Genomic DNA, 19,460 nt, shown 5'->3' on the forward strand with positions numbered 1-19,460 from the left:
CTTAATTTTAAAATACCAGAAGTCTATATGGTTTTACTGATTTCTTTTTTTAATAAAAAGAAATTACAAACTGTTTAAAAAATTTTTTTTAGTAAAAAAAAGTTATTTAAATATCTATGATTTAAAATAATTGTTTATATAATAATATAATACTAATAAAATAATATATAATTATTTTTGTCTCAAGAGAAAAGGAAATATCTTGTTAAAAAGAAGAGATGGGAAAAAAAACCACCTCTGGAACAGGTTGAAGATTTACTGGAATAACTATAACTTTCACTGCTTTAGAGAAATATTTATAGCTATTTCAGTAAATGTTTTAGCTGTTGAATGTATCTTTTTTTCTCGTCTAAGTGAAACCATATATATATAGAATAACAATTTTCACTTTAGAATAGTAGAATAATTTATAAACCTGATAATAGTTAAAAATACACTGAAAAAAAATTATTTGACACAAATAATCGACTATTATCAAATAAATATTTACTTGAATCAAATAATTTTTATTTAAATTAATAAATAAAATGTATTTGAACGAATAATTTCTGTATTTAAAATAAATACAATCACAAATAATAATTATTTAATAGAAATAAATATTTATCAATATCAATCGATTATTTGAATAAATTTTATTTACATTGTAAGAATTAAATAACTGCAGTTAATTAAAAAAAAAATTTCAATTTAAAAAACTGATATTTTTCCATTCAGAGTGAAAATTGTTTTAATAATCAATTTTTTATATTTTAAATTTACAAAAATTAAAAAAAAAACTGAAATTATTATACAATTTCTAGCAATCACCTCATATTATTTTTGCAAATACGGTGAATCGACAAAATCACTAATATAATTTTCAATCACACTTTTTTTTTTCTTTGATGACTCAATGAAACTTTATCGCGTCAATTAAAAAGCATTAATCTGCAAATTTTCCTTTTTCTATTATATAGAGTTCGAAATAAGAAGAAGGAGAGGGGCGGGTGATTAATTAAAATTTTCCTTTCCGTAACACAAAATAGAGAATTTCTTGAGACACTTCAAAAAAGCTGAATGCATCGCGTCATGGCGTCGATTCTTCATAAGAAACTGATAGCGTCTTATATTGCGATTTAATTGAGTCACAATGATAAAAATAAAAAAAAAATGTTGATATAAGTTCTGTGAGAATGATAAGAATGAAGCGAGATGATTAATAATAATGATAATAATAATAATAGCAGGTGAAGCGGTGCACTACCGGCATTTGTGGGAAGTATCAAATACCGACGAAAATCGTTTGGTCAATATATATGTATATATATATATATGATCCAGGAAGGATCGAGTAAGCAAGAGCAACTAAGCGCGAGGACAAAAACGATATACCCGGGAACCGGCTCGCAATTTCCAACGTGGGCCCGGATTGGCCCTCTCGACGGCTCGGATTTTCAGCATTGGCTGCGGGAATTTTTAAGAGATCCTTGAAAGAACGCGAGAGTTTATTGTGGGACCCCACCACCATCGCCAAGGCCCTCCGGGGACCGCGCACACTATACTCCATGGGATCCACACCGATCCCTTTTTCAATGTTGCTGAGATTGCATCCAGGAGTGTAGATAGAAAATTTCTTCTATATATATATATACTGCAAAAATGCATCTTAACGCTTTTTACATTAAACAAAAAAAATTACAAATTTTCAAAACAAGTGACGAGAAAAAAAATTTTTCATTAAAATATTACATTGCTATTCCTTGATAATTGATTGCAAAATATGTTTAAAATATTGATGAGAAAATTTTGTTTTACAAAGAGAAAACCAAAACAAAAAAAAAAAAAAATGACAAATATATCGTTTGTGAGAAAGGTTCATAATTGAACTTCAAAACAATTTAAAAAAGTTTTGTAAAAAAAATAACATTGATCTAGTTATATTTTATAACAGTAATTTTTGAATTTTAATTGTTTTCTGTTTCAGGTGTAAAAAAAAAGTTAATTATAATGAAAACTACTATCAACTCTCTTTTCCAAATGAATAGGAGAAAAAATCTTCAATATCAAGTAAGAATAGAAACATTTTAAATTAATAAAATTTAAATTAAAAAAATTAATAATAATATAATAAAAATAATAATAATATAATAAAAATAATAATAATATAATGAAAATAAAAATAAAATAATAAGAAGAAGTTAGTATAACAAAATCTTTTTGAATTCTAAAAAAAAAAAAAACTTTGCCTTTTTTTAAAATGCCTTTCACTTTTTTGTGGTCTGAGGTCACTATTGTCAAAAAAAAGAAGAAAAAGAAGAAGAAAAATCTCATAAAAGCCCAACAGTGATTTTTTAGGCAATTGAAAGATTTAGATTTGTAGGTAACATCTGTTGATGTTTGACCAGACCCAATGCAGACAATCAAAATACCTGTGACTTCCACCTGACTAACCTTTTACAAATTCTAAAGAATCTAAAAGTAAACTATTTTACCTGTTCTTCAACAGGTTATAGTGAGAGGTCCGACCTTGAAATATTTGAAGGATGCCGGAAACTCATACACGTGATTTCCTCCCTTCCCCCCTCTGAAAAAAAAGAAAATTTCATCAAGATTTCCAAATGATTTTATAATTAGTCAAATATTGATTTTATTCATATTTCGAAAAGAGATGATTATTACTATCAGTAGTACTATTATTATTATTATAATTATTTTTATTATTATTATATATTAGTATTAGTATTATACGAATGAAACAGAATTTTATGCTCCAATTTTTACGATTCTTTTTTTATCTGTTGATAAATAATGACTATGCATATACGTATATATATTTATAGTCAGTAAAAAATCTGAAATATGAATTTTTTAATTTTATGAAAAATCAATAAATCAAACCAAAAGTCTATAAAATATTCTATTTTTTATTTATTGAATTATTTGGATTGCGATATACATACTTAGTTTTGCAAAACTTTTATTTTCGAATAAAAGATACGGGAAAAAAATTTTTCTATTACCTATTTAGAAGTTTATTACAATTTTAAAAAATTCTATAAATTTGTAAGTTATTAATTTTTAAGGAAATGTACAATGAAAATATAATTTTTTTAATATCCCATCATGTTAAAAATTCATATTTTCATTGTAAACATTTCTGAAAAATTTGTCAATAATAATTTACATATTTTCCCTAAATTGCAAAGAAAACGATACTAAATATTAATACAAAAAATTTTCTTTTTTTTTTTTATAAATAAAAAGTGTTTTTATTGTTTAATAAATTTTAATTTTATTTATTTAATTTCATTAAATAAATATTTAATGTTTTTAAAGAGTAATTATTTTGTATTACATGATAAAATGTCACAATTTGATTTTTATTATTGTCTTAATTATAGTTCACTGGATAAGATATCTTAAATTAAATAAACAGTTCTGGATATTAATAAAGTGACTAATCAAAATATAGTAATGAAAAATAACAATGATTATAATTTATTTTTACTTTTGTCATTTTGACAAGACTAAAGTAAATAATTCGCATACAAAAAAATGAAATTTTACGTACATATAGAAAAAAATTTATTTGAAACAACCAAATTTTTATCAAATCAACCAAATACACTCAGAGAAAAGATATATATTTGTCTCAAAGTCAAATAAATATTTATTTGCTTTAATTAAATTTTATTTAATAAATTAAATAAAACTTTTATTTGCGTGTTAAATAAATTTTTTTATTTAAAACAAATAAAAAGCTATTAGGCATTGAGAAAAATATTTTTATTTGCTTCAAATAAATTTTATTTGTCTCAAATACGCCAATAAATTATTTCTCTGAGAATGTATTGCTATAAACAATTTTTTGGTTGAATTAAATAAAAGTCTATTTAACTCAATCAAATACTTTCTTCATTCGAAAAATTTATTAAAATTCGGAGCAGTTTTTGCAAAAGCTGATAAACCTATTTTTCAAATTATTTTTTTTGCAAACGTATGGTATAAACGAAATTTTTCTATTAAAAATATTACGATTTAGTAAAGTAAAATAGTAGAATTCTATTTGAAAATGTTTGCCTTTATTATACAATATTTACCTAAAATTTTTCTGCAGCATCCAAAAAATAAATTTGTTTGTTTCGGATTTGGTTTTCATTAATAACATTTTTTGTGATCTTCTTCTGCATCTAAAACAAAAAGTTTAGGATATAATTTTACATCTTGTGAGATAATTTAATGACGAATAATGTAATGATTACATAAAATTACGTATTATATAGTACATTGCATCTGCGTAAATATATATATATAAAGTTGATTGCTGACGCGCACTCTAAGAATATGTTGAATGAACGATAAAAATAGTCATTTTCAGGAATTATAATGTATATAATACACATATATATATAGTTGAGATAAGGGTGTATGAACACATAGCCATGCTTGTATATTGCCAATAACGTGTCAGTACGCCGGCAACCGTTGAAGCGAGTGGACTCAACAAGAAATTTTCTGTCGAGTTGTCTGGCAAAATTCTAGATTATTATAGAAAAAAAAACGTGGTTAATGCAAAGAGAAACATTTATAGATGTTTCAAAAAAAAGAAAAATAGTTCTCTTTTAGACTGTGCAACCTCAACAATTTTACTGTCATCAGCATAAAAAGAACTCGACAGCCGAGAATCCCTTTTCGATTAGCTTTTACCTGAATGCTAACCTTTTGGGTATGTACCAGTGCCGTATAACTTTTTCTTACCTTTAGGTTGCATTTAAAACCTTCTGACACAAAAAACAGTTGCTTTTTATCTGAAGGGCAAAAAAAAAAATGAAACGAGAAGCCATTTTCCTTTTCCAAATTAGTTAATTCTATATATATATATATATTTATTGAAGGGCTTAATGCGCAAAATATTTCGCGAGAAATTTTTCCGCATGGTGACTTCTTAAATTATTTTTATTACATAATCATTCCAAAAAAAAATTTCTATTTACAAATGCAATTAACATTTTATAAAAATAATAATTAGTTAGTTGATTTATTCTCTGAATTTTCTATTTTTATAGTCTAAATTTTGTAATTTTTTATTTATTATTTATTGCATATTAATTTTTAATAATTTGCATAAATAATAAAAGCCATTATATAATTTTAGAGAATTTTGTAATTAAAACTAATTTAATATATAGTAAATTATTATAATGAATAAAAATTGTAATTAAGATTAACAATTTTGAATAAAAATAAAATATTCTCATAATATTACAATTTTTTTATAATAATCACAAAATTGTGAAATTTTTTTCTCTAAAAAATTTTAATCAATTACATTTTAATGTGATTATAGCAGTGAAATTATTATTGCCATACTGATTAAAGAGGATCAAATCCCTTTTATCGACAACTGATAAGAAATTTTGACTTTTTTTATTTTTGTGCAAAATAAAAAAAAAATTAAGATTCTAAATTCCAATAACCGTTTTTATTCAATTTTTATACTTGAAAATCGTGAAACTCTGATTCGTCATTTTACGACATTAAAAAGAGTAGCCAATAAAATGAGCCTAAGCTAAGTTAGAAATTGTAACCTATTTTATTTTAAATAAAATAGTCTAAATATTAGTTAGGTATACAAATTTGTATTTGGCATAAACTTAGAAAATAATATCGTTCAACAGGAAGGAAAACATTTTTTTTTTTAATATTTATATTAATAGATAACAAAGTAGTAAGTTTTTTTTTTTTATTTTCACACTGACAAGTGATAATTTTTTTTATTTATCAGTATTGCAATAAGAGCTTTTATGTTAATTTTTTGAATTATATTTTGTATACTCTTTTTTTTATAAACAATCAATATTTCATTTAAAAGAAAAATTGTATAAAAAATTTTTATATAATTAATTTCAATTATCCAAAAATTTCGAAATGTGTGCAATTTTTAGTTGTCTCATTTATGAATAAACAGAAAAAAATTACGCAAATTCAAATAACTTGGAACGAAAAAAAAGTATAATTGTTTAAACGTGAGTTTTCTCAGAAGTGTATATAATTCATATACAATTCAATCGTATCTCAAGAATGTTGTCTTTGGCAGAAAAAAAAATAGAAATCATATAAAACTTATAAAATGACTAACGTTTATAACGTTTGCAAAAGAATTATTTCCTGATAATTGAGGGCAAAAAAAAAGTTTATTTAATTTGCTAAAATAATTTTCATTTACATTTATAGTTAAATTATCTCTTTTTGTCAATTTTAAAATTTAATTTCTTTTATAAAATAGTAAACCTCAAATAAAAACAGTTATTGTATCCAGAACTTTAATTTTTTATTTTTCTAATTTCGAAATTTTTGTTTTAAATTTCAAAGTACTATATAAACAGTAAAATGCAACTAAATGCATTGTAGATTAAATCTGATTATTATCTTTATAATCAAATATATCAAGTATATCAAAGAATAATAAAAATAATATCGATAGAATCTTATCACTTTTCCATACTTGACATTTAGCATTAAAATTTATCGATTTGAAATGAGTCATATATGTATATGACTTTTATATCCGGAATATTATTATAAGTAGTCAATTAATTATCTATAAACTTATGTACCGGGAATTTAGAATCAGATAAAAGAAGACATTCGTGAAGTTTTTTTTTTCTTTTTTTTTTTAAATAAATATAAAGTGTCGTGTATACGAGACTGTTGATCGATCGTTTATATAGTTTATTCTACAACTTTGCTTTCGCAGCACGTTAGCCCCAGTTTTCATTAGAGAATTCAGATCACTGCGTATATTCACTATTTTGCATAAATTCTTAAGTTAACCCGCTTTTTTTTAAATTAACTCTTTTTTACAAATATTTAAATGAAATTTATTCTATTTTTATTCTTATATTTTTTTCACTATTTGTATTTTCCATTATTTAAAGAAGATTTTTTTTTATTAATTTAAAAAAATATATATTAAAATCATTTGTAAATAATGAAAAAAAAAAAAATTATTGATAAGAGACTTTATTCATCTCTCAGAAATGAATTATGGTCGTAAAATGCAGTTCACGCATAATATGCGAGATTATTAAATTTATGCATGCCATATGTGTAATTCAAGAAATTTACGAAAGCGAAATTTTATTCTGTTCACGAGATCCGTCATGTTATTATTTCTAATTACTATATACTTTTCCCATAAACATATTACATGCAGTTTACAATTACCATTTTACTCTCAACTATATATATATGTATACGCAAATCATTATATAGACGCGAAAAATTTCATAGAAAAAAAGAAAAAAAAATTATAAGAACAAAAATTACAAGTCACGATTGCTTTTAATTTTTTGTCATAATTTTTCTAAAAGTTACATAAACAGAATATTTTATTTTTGTTCAAACTTCTTAACTATAAGTTAAATAATAATTATAATTACCTATATGTATTTGAAATTTTGTAGTTGTAAAGAACTTTTTTCAAAAGTATTTTATAGTCCATTTCAGATAATAATTTTTCCGGTTGAGATAATTGATTTAATCCTCTATAAAAAAAAAAACAAATGTTGGTTGATTAGAGTAGTTTAAGAGGGAATTAAAAATAACAATTAATCATCTTGACTTTTTAACTTTTCAATTTTATCATTTTAAGTATCAAATTTAACTTTTCATTTCTTATGTTGGTATTTTTAAAATTAATATCCTATAATAATTTATTTATATAATTCATTTATTATTTTATTTCCTGTATTATTTAATATTATTTTATAAAATATTATTCATTTAATTTAATTTATTCAATGTTGCTCTTTTTTTTTGTAATATTTTTGATTCATAAAAAAGAAATGTAAATGATGAACTTGAACGATCAATGTCATTGTGAGGTTCATAATCTTGTATCTTTTTTTAAAATGAAAATTTATAACCATTTTAAAAGTATACGGCGTGTGTATGAAATTTTATAAAATAGAGGGGGAGGTGTAATAAAAATGACCATGTTCACTTAGTAAAGTCGATATATCGAACCATGACCCCGGCGACCCATTAATGACCTTGAACAGTAACAGAATCTTTTCACTTTATATTTTACTAAACTAATATCGTAATGTCATTCTGCTTCATTTGAAAAAAATATATATTTCCTGACATTGAAGCAATTTTCAAAAGAATAAATTTTTTTTTTTATAATAGTTTCAAGGACAATAGATTTTATCTTTTTTGAAAAATAATTTTACTATTTCGTAAATAAATAAATAAATAATAAATATTAAATTAATTTTTTTTTATAATTTTTTAGTAGGAAACGTTATAATCGTTTTTCTTAACTTTTTTTTTTAAATAATAAATATTGTTAACATAAAATTGTTGAATTTTTTTGTGCTTTGCAATTATATTGATTTCATTGTGAATTGAGAACAAATAAATCGCATTAGATCTAAAGTTTTTATTATCTATAATAACGTTTTTACGATCTGTAATTATTATTAACTCACTATCAAGATTTAAAAATATTTTTACAACCTAATTCATCTATTGTTCACATTTATCACTTAATTTTAAAAATTTCCAATTTTATGTAATTTATGAAATCATTATTATTACTAAAAAAAAAAAAAAAAAGTTAAACTTGTTTCGTTTATTAATAAGATAGAGAAATTACTTTTTGGGCACTTTTTAGTGATTTTCTTGAAAGAAACAAGAAATTCTACAAAATTTATTTAAATATACTATAAGGGAACAATTTTTTTTTTTTTTAAAAAGAAAAAATTGACAAATATAAAAAGTATAATGTTTCAGATGTAAATTTATTTAAATTAGGTTACAAATGGAAAAAATGAAATTCCTCGAAAAAAACTGTAAAGTCATGCATACTGTGCAGTTTGTAATATCTGATGATTAAAAAAATGCAAATTTATTATTTTATCCTTTTTTTAAACTATATCATTTATTTTTATATTTTTTTAAAACTATTTGAAAAAAAAATAATATTTAACTAATTTGAACTAATTTTTACTTTAAAAAATGATTTGATTTAAATGTAAAAATTACAAAAATATTAATTATTTATAATTTATTACATTTTCAGAAGAAGAAGACAAATTTCAAAGAGAAAGAATTTTTGCTAACTTTGACGGTGGGGCGACGTATTCAATAAAATTAGAAATTTTCAACGAGCCTTATTATCAACTATACGAATAATTTCATTTTAAGAATGCAACAAAATTTGGATGATGTATACAAAGATGTGGTAGTTATTGGTAAGTAATATTTTATAATTTATCTAATTCAAAATTGTTAAAACATATTAATTATATGAATTTTTATTTTTCATATATATATTTAAATAATGTTGATATTTAAAATTACATGTGACCTTGTTTTATATGTTTCAAGTTAAAAGTGATAAAAATTATCAAGAAAATTTTGTTCTTATATATAAATATAATAATTACTATATATTTTTCCTTATTTAGAATTGTTCATTGTAATTCTTTTTTTTCCATTTCAATTTACAATGAAAGATAAAATTGCTTTATAGTATCACTGCAGTGTAATAATTATGCAAACTGTTTGTTAATAAAGATGTGAATTCAAGGTCAATTCAATTGTTAAAGATATTCAAATCGAAATGAGAAACAATTTAAAAAAAAAAAAAAAAACTTTCATTAATCATATATCCTTTAGTGTCATTATCTTTTTTACTGCCACAAATTATGTATGAAGTAATTATTTTTGTAATTTTAATAAGGGGTAGTATTTTTTTCCCCCAATAAATCAGTTATTTCTAAAGAAAATGTTATTTTGCAAAATTTGCATTTGAAAAAAAGGAATTATAAAATATTTTAATTCTTTTTAATTTGAGATATTTTATTTAAAAAAAAATTTTTAAATTACTTACGTTTAAACTGTGAGAAGAAAAAGTAGGTTATGTCATCCAAAATTAACTTCTCATTTTTTGACTAATATTCCTTTATCGTATAAGTTAAATTGTGCTGTTCTATTATTAAATTCTCTTTAATTAATTACAATGGTAATTAATTTTTCTTAAATATAAAAAGAAATTACATTTCCAAAATTACTGTTGACATTTGGCGTCACTCGCAGGGCACTATAGTGCCGATGAAGCAGAGTGCGGTAGGTGGGAACTGTGACCTAAGGTTACGTTCACACATCTCCAAATTAGGCAAAACTTTAGGTTGGTAACGTGTAAGAGCAAAAGAAAGAATACAATTTCTCTAATTGTTAGACACTAAAAAATTTTTACTTATTTTATTATACGTTTGTAATTTTTTTTTTTACAGGAAATGGACCAAGTGGTATTTGTTTATCGTACATGCTTGCCGGAAATTGGCCCTATTACAATGGAAATCCACATCCTGGCGATGAGATGTTAACAGCACGATTAAAATATAGTGTGGGAACACAAACACCAAGTCGATTAGATTACAATGAATTGAAAGAAAATGAATTTGATAATCGAAAACAGGGGAAAAATCTTGTTGAAAATAATCAAGAGAATTTGGAAAGTCTTTCACTTGGTTTAGATGGTAGAGGTAGTAGGCCACTTGCAAGGCTTATGGATCAATTGCAACATCCTTGTACTGATGCTGGTATGGATTTTCCATCGTTACTTACATGGAAATCACCTGAACAATGTCCCGATCATAAAATTGTTGATCATGTTGTTTTGGGAAAAGGACCACCTGGAGGAGCGTGGCACGTGAGTTATAGAAAATATATTTTCTTTTTCACATTTCCAAAGGAATTACGAAAATTCAAAAATTATTATCAATGAAATTTTAATAAAACTAATTTTTTATCTCAGTCCTTGGATCCAAATATATTGACAATTAGTCTAAGTCGATGGATGTCATTGCCGGGTTTAGATTTAAGGCATTGGGAAATGTTAATAACTGCAGAGAAACAAAGAACAAATTTAAATCGAAATTCAATGCAGGAAAAAATTGGTGCATGTAAACCAGCGAAAAGAGTTTCAATTGGTACAGTGGCTGCATATTATAGGGATTACGTTACCAGACAGGGATTGGAAAAATATTTTCGTTGGTTTGTATAAAAAATTAAAATAGCTTTATATTTAGCCCGCTAACGGGAGGAATAGTGGAGATAGATTATTTAGCCCGCTAGCGGGAGGAATAGTGGTGATAGATTATTTAGCCCGCTAGCGGGAGAAATGCAAGATTTTGGCTATTTAGCCCGCTTATTTTTAAAAAATCATCAAAATGAGAACTATTTAGTTTGCAGTAAGTATTTAATAGTATATTATGTGGCAAGCACGTAAAGTAGTACTTTTTAGGTGAGGATGTAATTTTCAGTACGAGCTGTCGTTAGTGCGACGTAGGTGAGACGAAGGCGAGCTGTAGGTGAGATGAAGACGAGCCGAAGGCGAGTCGAGTCGAGCCGAAAGCGAGCCGAGTCGAACCGAAGTCGCACAGACAGCGAGTATTGAAATCATCCGAACCTAAAAATTACTACGTGCGAGCCACATACGCTATTTTTTTCGCCATTGTTATGAAAAAGTGAAACAATTTTAAAGAAAAAAAATAATAAAAATTGATAAATAAAATAAAAGCAAAAAAAAAAATTATGCAAAAATTAACAACTGCCTAAAAAAGACTTTATAGGGCAGTTTACTGCCTAAAAAAGACTTTATACGGCAGTTTGCTGCCTAAAAAAGTCTTTTTTAGGCAGTTGGCCCAAACTGCCTTAAAAAGTGCTACTTTATCTGCCCAAAACAGGCACAAAAAAGACACTTTTTCATGTCAATGGCGAAAAAAATATTTTTTATTTTTCTTATTTATTTATTCAAGAATAATAAAATATATTTTATTATATAAAATGTATATTAAGTGCAATTAAAAATAAGGCAATCGTTTATTTAAATATATTAATGTGATTTAATACAAAGTTTATTTGCTCCAAAATAGGGTAACTGCACCAGTGGTGGATCAATTAAGCCTACTAAATTTATTATTTTGACTTTAAAGGTGTACAGATTTTTTCAGATGAAAAATATAGGGTAATCTTTACAATAGTATGAATTAACAAGTCTTCAAGGACACTATCGTGTAGTTTTCGACCTGCTTGTAACGTTTACACCCCCTCACACCCCCATTCAACAATAAAATGACATTGCTCCAGTCGTGGATCATTTACCCCTTTACACTACACAAAAATAACTTAATGATGTAAATTTTTTTCCAAAAGTATTCTATATGGAAAGAATTGATTACTTTCTACTCTAAAAATTAAAAAAATTTAGACTAAACAATTATTTTTTAAGATTTTATGTGAAAAAGCATAAAATCAACAATTGTTGTATTGCTTTGTTTTCCTTAATATTTTCAAATGATTTTATTTCATAAAACTTATCTATACACCTCCCCTAAACGATTGAAACATTTAGTTTAATTAGAAATAGCTTATTTAAACCTTTTTAACGCTTTTGATCCACCATTGGTGCCTGATCCACCACTGGTGCATTTACCCTATATTGTTTTGGTAGGGTTGTTTATTTAAAATATATTATATTATTTAATTTAATTAATTATTTAATTAAAGTTGTGGTAAAGAAACAATTTTTTGTTTAAACCAAATTTATTGTAAGAAAACTGTTTAACTACAGGTATATTTATTTTTTAATAAATTATTAGAGAATAGTTTATGGAGGGTTGAAAATAAATAAATTTCTTTGATGGGAATTAGAATCCTTAACTTTTATTTTTTTCGTTGAATCAACGTTGGTAACTTCAGTTTTATCCTTTTATCCTTCATTTTCATCAAATAAAAAAATAAAAAAATACGTATTTTCTTATTTTTCATATAGATTACGAAAAAAATTATTCGGACAAAAAAAATTTTGAATGAAAATTTCCCGTGGAATGCCCCATACGTATTTATAAAATATAAGAATTTTAATTGTATTTCAAAAATTAATTTTTATTTATAAATTTAAATTTTCAATAGAAAATAATTCCATAAACTATTTTCTAATAATTTATTAGAAAATAAATGTACCTGTAGCTAAATAGTTTTCTTACAATAAATTTGGTTTAAACAAAAAATTGTTTTTTTACCACAACTTTAATTAAATAATTAAGTAAATTAAACAACCCTACCAAAACAATATATTTTGGAGCAAATAAACTTTGTATTAAATCACATTAATATATTTAAATAAACGATTGCCTTATTTTTAATTGCACTTAATATACATTTTATATAATAAAATATATTTTATTATTCTTGAATAAATAAATAAGAAAAATAAAAAATATTTTAAATACTTACTGCAAACTAAATAGTTCTTATTTTGGTGATTTTTTAAAATAAGCGGGCTAAATAGCCAAAATCTTGCATTTCTCCCGCTAGCGGGCTAAATAATCTATCTCTACTATTCCTCCCGTTAGCGGGCTAAATAGACACAGCGTATATTTTAATTATATAGCGAAAAAAATATTTATTAAAAAAAATATATATATTTACAGTGGAACGACTATAACATCAGTTAGAGAAAATTTTGACGAAAAAGATAATAAAAGAGGATACGTTTGGTTAGTGCATGGTTATGAAAATATAAGTAGACGAACTTTTAGTTATAAATGTAGAAAAGTAATTTTAGCAACGGGTACAATTGACTCGTTAAATCGTCTTGGAATACCCGGTGAAAAAGCACATAATGATTGGGTAACGCACGATCTTAATGTTCTTGAATCAAGACTCAATCAAATGGTCAATTCACAAGGTATGAAAAAAGAAACTGATTTTTTAATATTAATATTAAATATCAATATTATTAGATTTATTTATTTTTTTTAATAGATTCCTGTTCAATAATGGGTGAATTTAAAACAAAAAGTAAAAAAACAGTGGATCCAATTTTAGTAGTTGGTGCAGGTCTAAGTGCAGCTGATGCTATAATGGCGGCACGTTTTCGTGGAATTCCTGTACTTCATGCATTTCGTGATTCCTCTAAAGATTGGAATAATGAGAAGCAAACATTCGATAGACTTAAATGGCTTCCTGTTTCAATTTATCCGGAATATCATAAAGTTTATGAAATGATGGCAGACGGAGGTACAAATTATCCTCTTTATAAAGCATTACCGGGATTCACTCTAATGGACGTGAATGAAACATCCAAAGATGATGATAATCAATCCAAAGAAAAGAGGGTCACTCTCTGTACTCCCGATGGTCAATTGATTTCCTATCAAGTCTCTCATGCCGCTATTCTCATCGGTATGTAAAATCCTTTTTAAATTTTTTTTTTTTTGTATTTTTTAAATTATAAAAATTATTAATATTTCAATTTTATATGGGTAAATGTAAAAAACAGATGCTTTATTTTATTTCTTTTCCTTGTTAACAAAAGTTAAAAATTATATTGTTTTTTTTAGATTTGCCCACATAATGATAATAAAATAATAAATGAGTGGAAATAATTGTCAATTTTTGAATATTGTTTTATTGTAGGAGCGAGGCCAGATTTATCTTATCTCGAGAATAATGGCTTTGGCTTAGGAAAATTTCGTGATCTTTCAATAGACAGTAAATGGAATCCTATTGAAATAAATGATTTTACTTATGAAGTTATTCAAGCTCCAAGAAATGGCCTTTACGCACTTGGTCCTCTCGTTGGGGATAATTTTGTACGTTTTATTTTAGGCGGTGCTTTTGCCATTTTAGTGCACATACACTCATCCTCGTGTAAATGAAATCACTTTTGTTTTATTAAATTTTTTTTTTACACGTTTTTTTATAAGTAGAGAAAACTATTTTATTTTCCCGCAAGTAAAAAAAAAAGTTTTTTCTCACTTTTTTTTTTTTTGTTAGAAAAATATTTAAAAGGCCGTTTGTCTTGTTACAATCTCAGTAAAAAAGTTAATGATGAAAAAAATATTTTAGTCAATTTTTTTTATAAATAAATTCTTAATTTTTGTTTAATTTTAAAAAATTTATATTTTTATAGTTAATATAAAATTTTAACATTAACTTTTTTTTTGACAAAGACTGTCTGCCTTAATGAAAATTTTTCTTTCAATTCCTTTAGAAATTCAAAAAGAGAATTGTAAATTTTGTAGATAAAACTATTTTATAATGAAAAAAAATAGTATTTGGCGAATTTTCTTCGTCGACTTTATTGTAAAAAAAAAATATATATATATATATATTCGAAAAAAATTGATTCTCTCGTCGGATTAAGAAATTTTGTAAATACTCTTAATTTTATTTTTCTATATTGATGATTTTTGCGACAATCCCAATACATTATTACGCAAAAATTAACTTACTATAAGAAAGTAAGTATGAAGTTGACTTTGCTGTGCAAAGTGATTTGAGAGAAAAAATTGAATTACGATGTTCAATTAGAAAATCATTTTATCATAAAATTTAATTTTTATCATCGTTTGATTTTTTTATTCCTAATATTTAGTGGTATTTACAGTCTAGTAAAATTTTGTTAAATATATTCGTTACCATTAAAATTTAAAAAAAAGGAAATTTTAATTAAATGAAAAAAAGAGGCGCAACTTATTTTGTGATAATCTAATTTTTATAAGATAGTCTTTTTTTTTTATTAAATGTCTATATTTAGAAAATTGATTCATTTTAAGGTTTAGAAACATTTTTTATTCTAAAATTGTTCCAATTTGTTAAATATTACAATTGCCTCAGAATGAATAAAAAAAAAGACTGAAATTTTTAATAGAAAGGAATTAAATTTTTTTATTGTTTCACAAGATGTTAATGTTTAATTACAATTTTTAAAATTAGAAATCTCTAATCAACATAAAAATCCACTTAATTTATTTACTGCTTCAATTTTAATTTAACTTAAAAAATATATATATATTCTTTTGCCAAAAAATAATGTCTGTTTTTATTTGCATTTATTATTATTTTGTATTTAAAATATTTTTAATTTAAATTAAAATTTTTAAGGAAACTAAATTTATGTAACATCGTCATATTCCTTTTATTTAAAAAAAATAATGTATAATAATAAAATTTTTTTCGTTTAGAAATAATTTTTTTTCATAATTTTTGAATGCTTTTGTAATCTAGGACATATAGTCTGTGATAAGAGGTGTGACTTTGCGAATATTTGAATTATATATGATATTGAAGCAATAAACCTTGAAAATTATATTGATACAATCAATAAACAATCTGAACTGTTATTAGAGTAATATTTTATCCAAAAACTAAAATTGAAACATTTTTTTTTTATTACCACATATTAATATTATACAGGATAATTTTTTTGAAACAGAAAATTATTAATCAAAACACAATCATTATGTTAATATTAAATAATAATTTATTTTTCTTTTTTTCATTTCACAGCTAATTGATAAATAACAAAATACAACAAATTATTCAATAAAGAAAGCACATATTTACAATTATATAAATACAATTACACGTATATACATACAAACGATTTGTTCGAATTATCATTGGACCTCTTTTTTTACGAACAAATTTATCTAAATTTTAAACTGTAGCTTATTTTCAATATTTCTGCTAAATTATGAATAAAAAAATTAGAAATTTAAATTCTATTTTGCCTAAAGTTTAAATTTCAATAAAATCTTTTTCATTCACATTCGAAAAAAATCTCAATCTTAATTCTCTAATTGTTTGTTCGTATAATAATTAAATAGCTTTGGAATTTAAGAATAAAAAAAAAAAATTTACTAAGTTTTCAGTACAACAAAAAGAAAACTGAGAATAACAATTGCCCCAGCTAAAAGTAAAATACAATACATTTTACGATTTGTTCTTTGGTAAGAATCAGCTTTTTTAAGCTGTTGATAACCCTCGTAAACCTGAACTTGAGTCTGCTCGATATTATAATCGATTCGATCCAAAACAGTGCCCTGATCTTGAACCATATTCGCAAGATCCTAAATGATTTGGAGAAATTCGTGATTTGAAAAAGTAATTTTATTTTTTGTAGAAATAGAAAATTTTGCGAATTTACTCACTTTGAATATGTGATTTAATTCCGAAATACTGTGAACAATGTGACCAACTTCTTGTTCTCTTTCCAATGCCTGTCTTATATTATCTTCAGCCTCGTCAAAATTCAAAAGAATTGACTCCTGCTTTTGTTGACCCTCTTGCCAAAAACTTGAATTCACATCATTTTGTGACGATTCAGCAAGCCACAAATCCATTGATCCATTTAATACTGGCGTTTGTTCATCCTCAAAAAATTTTCTATTCCTTTCTTCTCTTGAATTCACCTCTGAAAAAATGTTTTTCATTTTTCTTTTCAATAGATTAAGTAATTAATAAATAAAATAGTCTTACGTTGTAAATAATGATTTTGTGCAGTTCGATAACGAATTGCCATATCCTGAAGTGCAGACGATAAAGCCATTACTGCACTCATTGCAAGACGTCGCTCTGCTGGTCTTGTTTCATGTTGAGATGCATTTTTTATTGTTTGCACTTGTCTATAGCCCGTTGAAAATGCTCGGCCTATTTCTCTCGTTAATTGATCTATTTGTCTCTCCTCCTAATTTAAGAATCATAATTAAATGTAAATATTCAAATATTAATTTTGAATTTTGTTAAATTATTTTTTTCAAAATTTCAATTACCTGAGGCGTATCGTCCAATGTTGGTCTTGTTAATTGTTTCGAATGTAAATCGAGTAATGCTTCAATTTTCACACGTAGACGACTCAAAATATATTGTGTCTCCTCTAAAGCATCTATCCAAAGTGGAGGTGCACTATTACCTAAATTTGTACCATTCATTTCAAAACTATCGGGACTTCCCATTTCCACCAAAGCCATTCTGTCTGACAGATTCTGAAAATAACAGAATAAATCTTTCAAGTTCTTTAAAATTTTTTTAATACAATACAATGTTAATTTCAAAAATTAACGAATGCAAAATGAAACAAACCTGCTCAGCATAAATCCGTTTAGTTTGCAATGCATTATTTCTCATAAGAACAAACGCATCGGTAAGATTTCTAGTTGCCATTGTTTTATTTTTTTTAAACTTTTTTGGAACAATTCACGAACTTTTAATTAACAATCCACAATTAGTCTAATATACTTTCCACGTCAACTGGAGAATTTTTGTATTTTAATTTCAATGACATTTTACAAAATACAAGAAAAAAACAATTCTCATAATTGTATATCTTTACTTTCTTATTTCATTTATTTATTTCTTACTTTATTTTCACAATTTCGTTCATTTTTTGACGATTTCCATAATCTGACAGTTTTAGGTTATATATGTCAGCTGACAAAACTCAGGGGCGTAACAAAGAATTCCCCACTCATTTAAATCAAATTCTTTACTATTGTATATATTTTAAATGTAATACATTTAAATTAATCGAGAAAACATTTATTTCAAATAATTAATATTCATAGTAAAATTGCGAAAAAAAACCAATTAAAAAAAAAAATAATACCTTTTTAATTAATTCCTTGACACCTTACTGACGTCATTATTAGTGGGAAATTCAAATATCAGAATTAAAATTATTTGAATATTTATTTACAAACAGAAAAGCACTATTTACACATTTTATCGATTCATTTTTAATGACAAAATCAAGAATATAAAAAGAGAAAAAAAAAAATTGTCGCAATAAAGAAGAAAATCACAAAATTCTATGTGAAATATTTTCAGAAATTTATCGATGTGAACATTTTTATAACAAATTATTTTGAATAATTTAGAAACAATTTTTTTTTCTTTAAAAACTACTTTGAAAATATTTCACTCTCTTCATGATGCTGTTGAGTTTCTATTACCAATGGTCGCGTTAAATATAAATTTCCAATTGCAACTTGTCTCTTAATTATTTCCAATGAATCAAGTCCATGATTAAAACAATCTTTCAGCTTTTCTTCATCTGTCACTGTTTTATTTTCTTGAAATTCGTGACGAATTTTTCGCAATGCATACATCCTACAATATATTTCTACAATATACTACAATTTCTAATTTAATTTAAAAAAAAATTTATTTAAAACTTCTAAAATATAAAAGTTTATTTAAAATTATACATTTCACTAATTTTGTAACTAATTTGAATGTCTGAACATTTTAAAATTAATAATTTATAGGTTATGTTTATTTGATTAATAAAAACAATATTAATATCTATGAAAATACCTGTAATTATAGGAATTCCAGCTTTTACTTTCTTTAAGTAAATTTCGATAAAGTTTCAAAACAGCTTCACGTCCTATTTCCATTTTTTTTCCTCTAATTATTATTTGTTAATTACAAAAACTTTAAATCTAACCTGACCTAAGACAATCAGGGTTGGGAAATTACAATAAAGATACGTTCACACCAAATTAGAAATAAAACATCCGAAATACGACACTCAACACAAATCTTAAGCCGGATTTTCAATAAATAACTTTCTTCTTGTTTTGTCTGTTTATGGTAATAGTGGCACGTGATTG

The 19,460-nt window shown here is 24.4% G+C and overlaps 4 protein-coding genes and 1 long non-coding RNA gene across 5 annotated transcripts in view; 2 read left to right on the forward strand and 3 right to left on the reverse strand.

Annotated features, from left to right (window-relative positions):
• LOC127287241 (uncharacterized) overlaps positions 1 to 2,466 on the forward strand; it is a 3,095-nt gene extending 629 nt beyond the window's left edge. The window contains exons 2-3 of the long non-coding RNA XR_007843849.1: positions 1,227 to 1,600; positions 1,967 to 2,466. This is a non-coding gene — a long non-coding RNA (uncharacterized LOC127287241). The remainder of the gene's footprint in view (positions 1 to 1,226; positions 1,601 to 1,966) is intronic.
• LOC127287240 (coiled-coil domain-containing protein 85C) overlaps positions 1 to 10,110 on the reverse strand; it is a 14,450-nt gene extending 4,340 nt beyond the window's left edge. Inside the window, exons 1-4 of the mRNA XM_051314068.1 lie at positions 9,884 to 10,110; positions 7,425 to 7,529; positions 4,083 to 4,172; positions 2,475 to 2,566 (exon numbers count right to left, since the gene is read on the reverse strand). The gene's annotated coding sequence lies outside the window, so the exon portion shown is untranslated. The remainder of the gene's footprint in view (positions 1 to 2,474; positions 2,567 to 4,082; positions 4,173 to 7,424; positions 7,530 to 9,883) is intronic.
• LOC127287238 (oxidative stress-induced growth inhibitor 1-like) lies at positions 4,432 to 16,187 on the forward strand. Its single transcript, XM_051314065.1, has 7 exons — positions 4,432 to 4,708; positions 9,071 to 9,242; positions 10,287 to 10,705; positions 10,811 to 11,049; positions 13,491 to 13,747; positions 13,825 to 14,244; positions 14,479 to 16,187. The coding sequence occupies exons 2-7, from the start codon at positions 9,197 to 9,199 to the stop codon at positions 14,718 to 14,720; spliced, it is 1,623 nt and encodes a 540-aa protein (XP_051170022.1). The 5' UTR covers positions 4,432 to 4,708; positions 9,071 to 9,196; the 3' UTR covers positions 14,721 to 16,187.
• Positions 16,188 to 16,315: 128 nt separating this feature from the next.
• Positions 16,316 to 18,252, reverse strand: LOC127287246 (syntaxin-16). The gene is made up of 5 exons (XM_051314072.1): positions 17,929 to 18,252; positions 17,619 to 17,831; positions 17,326 to 17,533; positions 16,998 to 17,260; positions 16,316 to 16,916 (listed from the first exon to the last, which is right to left on the reverse strand). Exons 1-5 carry the CDS (start codon positions 18,007 to 18,009, stop codon positions 16,707 to 16,709), a joined length of 975 nt encoding a protein of 324 aa, XP_051170029.1. The 5' UTR covers positions 18,010 to 18,252; the 3' UTR covers positions 16,316 to 16,706.
• Positions 18,253 to 18,515: 263 nt separating this feature from the next.
• Positions 18,516 to 19,329, reverse strand: LOC127287249 (LYR motif-containing protein 4). Its single transcript, XM_051314075.1, has 2 exons — positions 19,162 to 19,329; positions 18,516 to 18,954 (listed from the first exon to the last, which is right to left on the reverse strand). Exons 1-2 carry the CDS (start codon positions 19,242 to 19,244, stop codon positions 18,747 to 18,749), a joined length of 291 nt encoding a protein of 96 aa, XP_051170032.1. The 5' UTR covers positions 19,245 to 19,329; the 3' UTR covers positions 18,516 to 18,746.
• Between the last annotated feature and the right edge of the window lie 131 nt (positions 19,330 to 19,460).

The sequence above is a fragment of the Leptopilina boulardi genome, unplaced genomic scaffold (assembly GCF_019393585.1).
Source record: "Leptopilina boulardi isolate dan_hultmark-lab unplaced genomic scaffold, ZJU_Lbou_2.1 LbouV2_368, whole genome shotgun sequence".
NCBI lineage: Eukaryota > Metazoa > Arthropoda > Insecta > Hymenoptera > Figitidae > Leptopilina > Leptopilina boulardi.

Coding starts and splice junctions, on each gene's coding strand:
- LOC127287238 (XM_051314065.1), top strand. CDS start 9,197: ATGCAACAAAATTTGGATGATGTATACAAAGATGTGGTAGTTATTG. Junction 11,050..13,490: donor TTGGAAAAATATTTTCGTTG/GTTTGTATAAAA, acceptor ATATATTTACAG/TGGAACGACTATAACATCAG. Junction 14,245..14,478: donor TCATGCCGCTATTCTCATCG/GTATGTAAAATC, acceptor GTTTTATTGTAG/GAGCGAGGCCAGATTTATCT.
- LOC127287246 (XM_051314072.1), bottom strand. CDS start 18,009: ATGGCAACTAGAAATCTTACCGATGCGTTTGTTCTTATGAGAAATAAT. Junction 17,534..17,618: donor CATTGGACGATACGCCTCAG/GTAATTGAAATT, acceptor TTCTTAAATTAG/GAGGAGAGACAAATAGATCA. Junction 16,917..16,997: donor AATTAAATCACATATTCAAA/GTGAGTAAATTC, acceptor CAAATCATTTAG/GATCTTGCGAATATGGTTCA.
- LOC127287249 (XM_051314075.1), bottom strand. CDS start 19,244: ATGGAAATAGGACGTGAAGCTGTTTTGAAACTTTATCGAAATTTACTT. Junction 18,955..19,161: donor TGGAATTCCTATAATTACAG/GTATTTTCATAG, acceptor AATATATTGTAG/GATGTATGCATTGCGAAAAA.